At 36.5% G+C, this 5,826-nt stretch overlaps 1 protein-coding gene across 1 annotated transcript; it reads left to right on the top strand.

The window, feature by feature from the left end:
• The first annotated feature begins 845 nt into the window (after window positions 1-845).
• On the top strand, window positions 846-5,557 carry LOC116017830 (probable serine/threonine-protein kinase At1g54610). Its single transcript, XM_031258472.1, has 7 exons — window positions 846-1,848; window positions 1,947-2,231; window positions 2,322-2,636; window positions 3,565-3,792; window positions 4,276-4,376; window positions 4,806-4,923; window positions 5,022-5,557. The coding sequence occupies exons 1-7, from the start codon at window positions 1,465-1,467 to the stop codon at window positions 5,316-5,318; spliced, it is 1,728 nt and encodes a 575-aa protein (XP_031114332.1). The 5' UTR covers window positions 846-1,464; the 3' UTR covers window positions 5,319-5,557.
• Window positions 5,558-5,826: the final 269 nt, after the last annotated feature.

The raw sequence follows: 5,826 nt of genomic DNA, 5'->3' as shown, positions 1-5,826 counted from the left end.
TATATATATATATATATATATATATATATATATATATATATTTGACTTGTTTAGTTTAATAGGTTTTGAAATTGACTCAAGCCTAACCTTTCTACTAAACGAGTTAGGCCTAACTAGGCTTTAATTAGACCCGGACATAGGCCCGTACAAGTGGCTTGATCTATTCCCACCCCTAGGTACAGTATATCAATTTAATCATTTTACTTAGAAAAATTCCAACCTATTTTAACTCAACTCAAATCAGGTGTGATCAAGGCATATATTTGTACCACAAAATTCATCTAATAAGAATGAAGAATCTATAAAATTGCCGTGAATAAAGGAACATTTTTTCATCTAAACTTGTTGTAACCGGATTCTGAGTATAATATGAGTTATCCTGGTAAAATTGGGATTTGGGAGATGGCAAAATATAGAATTTAGATTTACTGAAAGAGAAAAAGGAAAAGGGAGGGGAATACTTTTTGACTGAGAGCAGCCACGGGTGACCGGAACAGCGGTATTTGAGTTCCCTCGCTTTCTCTGGTCAAACATGTTCTACACAAATTCTATAGGTAGTATAAAGTAGAAAAAGAAAATAATAATAATAATAATATTAATAATAATAATAATAAAAGAAAAACAAAAAAGAACAGACACTCGGCACATCCTAGGATCTTTACAAGTTTTCTTGATTTCTTGTTTACTCTTTCCAATGTCTTTTTTTTTTTTTTTTTTTTTTTAAATTTTAATTTCTCTAAATATTTTTTCTATCTTAATTCTTCTAGTTTTTAATTACAGTTCGGAGCTTTGATCCAATGATATCTGATCTTCAGACTTCAGTCCCACAGGAAAAGGCTCAATAAAGCTAGCAATATTTTACTGTGCATGGCTTTTCTTTTTCTTTTAATTTTTTTTTAAGTTTTTCTAGTTTGAACTCATTTTTTGACCGCAATAAATGGTCGGCTTAACTTCAAATCATTACTGCTTCTTCTTTCTTGGGCACAAAAGATAGGGTTCTTCAATTATCATATACCATTTTTCTCTACTAATCAACCCCCATTTGGTTCTTTGCCCAAAGAGCAGATGTTTTTGTTCTTACAGTGCCATGTAGTTTATTGTCTTTGGAATCTTGTGGTTTTTCAGCAACATTTTGGCTCTTTTGATTTTTGTTGAATTTTTGCAATCCCATTGTGCATGCATTCTTGAAGATTCACACTTTTAGCTTTAAAGAAGAGATTGTTTTACCTGCATTGCTTTTGAATTTGTGGACTTCGTCCTGTATTTGATTACCCCGTGCGTTTGGTAGCAAACGTCTGCCCTGGAAGTGTGGTATTCTGCTGAAATTTGGATCCTATTTTCTTTATTTTCTTGGAAATTTATACTTCCCAATGCATTAAATAGAGGGGATGATTTGGGACTTGTTGAATGAGGAAAAGGCTTGTGGACAGTGATGAGAAATGAGGATTGACAAGGTTTGGGGATATGGGGTGTGTTTTTGGGAAAGAGATTTCTTCATCTTCTGGGCTATCTAGTGGGGAGGGTGTAGTGAGAAAGGAGAGAGAGAATGGGAGAGATTTATCAGTGTCATCTGGGAGGAGAGAGAGAGTTGAGGTAGTGAGTGAGGCAGAGGGAAGTGGTCAGAATGGTAGGGATCAAAAGAAAGAAGAGGAAAAAGAGGGGAATGCCCGGCCACCACGAGGCGAGAGGAAGAGGTCGAAACCAAATCCAAGGCTTAGCAACCCTCCTAAACATTTACATGGAGAGCAAGTGGCAGCTGGATGGCCAGCATGGCTATCTGAGGTAGCTGGAGAGGCTATCAATGGTTGGATTCCACGCCGTGCAGATACATTTGAAAAACTTGACAAGGCAAGCTAATCTTAATCTGTTATCTGTTTGCAGTTTGTTTACTGTCTAATAGTTCCTTGATCTTTGCTAAATTATATATTCGTGCTCCTTTTATATAGATTGGGCAAGGTACATATAGTAATGTGTATAAAGCTAAAGATGCCTTAACTGGGAAAATTGTTGCATTAAAGAAGGTTCACTTTGATAATTTGGAGCCAGAAAGTGTGAGATTTATGGCCAGGGAGATTTTGATTTTGCGCAGCTTGGATCATCCAAATGTAGTGAAATTGCAAGGATTGGTGACATCAAGAATGTCTTGTAGTTTGTACCTTGTGTTTGATTATATGGATCATGATTTGGCTGGATTAGCTGCGAGCCAAGGAATCAAGTTTACAGAGGCTCAGGTTGGATTTTCTATTTGTTACTCAGTTTTTAAAGCTCAAAATTTTATGGATGCTAAATGTTTAGTTTTGGGTGTGGTTGAATAATTGTAGGTTAAATGCTACATGCACCAGATATTGTCAGGGCTCGAACACTGTCACAAGCTCCATGTGTTGCATCGAGACATTAAAGGATCAAATCTTCTAATCGACAGCGAAGGTCTCAAGATTGCTGATTTTGGGTTGGCCTCGTTCTTTGATCCCAATAAGAAGCAGCCCATGACAAGCCGTGTGGTAACTCTCTGGTATAGACCTCCGGAGCTTCTTCTCGGTGCCACAGAGTATGGAGTGGGTATAGACCTTTGGAGTGCAGGTTGCATTTTGGCTGAATTATTCGCTGGAAAGCCAATTATGCCAGGTCGTACAGAGGTAAAATTTTGAAGTTGACACACACATTCAATCAGCTAAAGATGAATTTTATCTTTGCTTGGTACTTCAATAGGTAGATTTCTGTTTCATATTTTTCACATCATTTTGTTTGCTTGCTGAATTTTTCATCTGCAGCTAATGTTAAAATTTTCATTGCAATACCATATAGGTCAATGCTTATATAATATAATATTTCCTTGTAAAAGAGAATTGGAATTTGCATACTGCTTGTGATAGTGAGCTGTCAAATAATAAGTTTATAAAATCACTAACCAGTCAATGTTGGGTGTCACTATGGCAGCATTCCATTTAGCCTCCATGACCCAGAGGTCATTTGGAAGCTGGTGGGTGGATTATGGGCTTGTAATAAGAGTCAACAAAGGGTTAGGAGTGTAAATTGGATTAACAATACTAGTATATATGGTTTGAGGCTTAATAATGGAAAATGACAAATTAACCACTTTATCAAAAGATTGAAATAGAATCAAATGGTGCAGTAGTTAGGACGCAGTGTGGGGTGGCATAGGATAGGATGGCCAGGTTGGTTAGGAGGCATGGGAGTGGAAAAGTCATTTTCCCAGGAAAAAGTAATCCCAAATTTTTGGGATTCTTCACCCACAACTTTCTTTTAATATCTTCTGAAGGTTTTATTATTATTTTTTGATGATTATGCATGCATATTTTCCTTGCAGTTTAGTTTATGCATAATGGTGTTTGTAAGCTTAGCTTTCTTTTTTTAATCAGTGTTTAAATGAGTTATAACTATCCTTTAATTTTTTGCCCAATTATAAAATTAATCAGTTGGTTCAACTCCTTATCCATACATTGTGCCAAATGTCTAACATGTACAACGTGCATACCAGGAGTGTGTGGGGTGGGGAAGAAAAGCAAAAAACCTAAAACATTACCTTACCTGCACTGTTTTCAGGTGGAACAGTTGCACAAGATTTTCAAGCTCTGTGGTTCTCCTTCGGAAGAGTATTGGAAGAAGTCGAAGCTACCTCATGCAACGATATTCAAGCCTCAGCAATCATACAAAAGATGCATTGCCGAGACATTTAAAGACTTCCCTCCTTCATCAATACCATTAATCGAGACACTTCTTGCCATTGACCCAGCTGAACGCCAAACAGCTACAGCTGCATTGAGGAGTGAAGTAAATTTTCATAACATGTTTACTTGTTTAATTATATATCTATCTTGTTTTCGATTTAAGTTCAGTACTTTAATAATTCTCCTCTTAAGTATGGTCTTGTTTCCTGTTTCTACCTCTGTACATAGGGCTTGAAATTACCATTCGTTCATTTGTCCTTGATTTTAGTTTTTCAGCAATACCATGATCATATGATGGCAGGATGTGTTTTGATAATTTTTGAACTGTGCCAATACAAGTCTTTGCTCTTTGGAGTAAAGATGAGATCTTTTTTGTTTCAATCTTTCTACGGTACCAGTAGCCACTGAAAAGAACTACATTTGAGTATTTTAATTTGATCCTTAAAAACTCGTCTCTTGTCAAGTTTCTCTTTTAGGTCCTTGATATAAATTTTTATAGTGTTGATTTTTAGTATTAACATAGAATCTGAAGGACACCTTGTTTCAATTTCAAGGATTTCATGGCGTGCTGGTTTTCCTTTTGCAGTTTTTTAGAACAAAACCATATGCCTGTGAACCTTCCAGCCTTCCAAAATATCCACCCAGCAAGGAAATGGATGCTAAGCGCCTTGATGAAGAAGCTAGAAGGTCTTTATAATTTTTTATTTTTATTTTTTTAAATCTTTTAAGTCCTGAATTTCTTTCGATTGGTTATATTCAAGTTATTACACCCGAAACTCCCCATGGAAGTTGAAGGAGTGGGTTGGGTTTTCTTCTCCTTTAATTTTGTGCATATTTATGGATTTATGTCCTTTTATTTGAACTGCAACTTATCACCATAAAACAAACTTACAAATCAGATGGAAACAACATTCTCTATGTCCCCCATGTTTGGTTATCCTCTTCCTAATTTTGAATGTTTCAAAGGAAGGAAACAACATTCTCTGCATCCCATGTTAGGGGTTGTCTTTGGTGTCCATCATGTTTGTCTTTCCTGCAGCTCTTTTTGCCAATATATATATATATATATATATATATTCCTATGAAGACTTTTCTGATTAGAACAAGTTATTGCAGACTTAGAGTTGATGGAAGAAGAAATGCGGACGTGGTGAGAAGATCTCGTCAACGTGATCGAGCAACAAAGGCAATCCCAGCTCCAGAAGCCAATGCAGAGCTGCAAGCCAACATTGATGTATGCCTTCTTAACTTTACTACTGCAACTATCTGTGACATTGCCAGTTTCTCAACTATTCATTCATTCAAGCCATTATATTTTTTTGCCTTAAACAGAGGCGTCGTCTTATTACACATGCAAACGCGAAGAGCAAGAGCGAGAAGTTTCCTCCTCCACACCAGGATGGAACGCTAGGATATCCGTTGGGCTCATCCCATCATCATCACATCGACACATCTCTTCATCCTCCCGAGGTTCCGTTCACATCCATCAACTTCTCATATTCTAAAGATCCCATCCAAACTTGGTCAGGCCCCTTGAGGGAACCAGCAGCTGCTGCAGTAAATCCAAGGAGAAGGTCAAAGCCATCCAAGAAGGATTCTCATAAAGACAAGAATTCTGTAAAGTTTTAAAGAAAAGGAAGTAGTATACGATAGCCATGCATTTCATCTACAATTGGAGCAAAAATTACCATATTTTTCTTATATACATATTCGCGGGGAAAACATTACTGTTGCACAGGTAAACTACTGTTTTACTGGATGCTCAGCTATATGTGTAATTCTTTGGGAAGTCAGTTGGAAACTTCTGAATATGCATTCCTTATAATTTTCATTTCTAAATAATATTAAGAAATATGCATTCCTTATAATTTTCATTTCTAAATAATATTAAGAAACAATTTTAGATCTGCATTAAATTTTCTTTGGATTCCCCCTGCTATTTACAAATTCTACATGCTTAATTCACTTGCAACTAATTGCATGCGTGCTGTGGTCGAGCGGCATAGCTGTGGTTTCACAAATGAGAAGTCTCAGGTTCAAACTCCAGTGTGGGGACATTGACTCTTTGACCTTCGGTAGATTACCACATTATAACAGAGTTAATAGTACTCAAGAAAAAAAAATGCGTGCGTATGTT

This window comes from Ipomoea triloba, chromosome 4, assembly GCF_003576645.1.
Source record: "Ipomoea triloba cultivar NCNSP0323 chromosome 4, ASM357664v1".
Lineage (NCBI taxonomy): Eukaryota > Viridiplantae > Streptophyta > Magnoliopsida > Solanales > Convolvulaceae > Ipomoea > Ipomoea triloba.
Note: the sequence above shows the minus strand (reverse complement) of the source record. Positions and strands in the feature narration are given on the sequence as shown.

What these genes read in the sequence shown, in the direction of transcription:
- LOC116017830 (XM_031258472.1), top strand. Translation starts at nt 1,465, where the DNA reads ATGGGGTGTGTTTTTGGGAAAGAGATTTCTTCATCTTCTGGGCTATCT. An exon ending in CAGCTGCATTGAGGAGTGAA is followed by an intron (nt 3,793 to 4,275) that starts GTAAATTTTCAT and finishes TTCCTTTTGCAG; the next exon opens with TTTTTTAGAACAAAACCATA. An exon ending in CTTGATGAAGAAGCTAGAAG is followed by an intron (nt 4,377 to 4,805) that starts GTCTTTATAATT and finishes AAGTTATTGCAG; the next exon opens with ACTTAGAGTTGATGGAAGAA.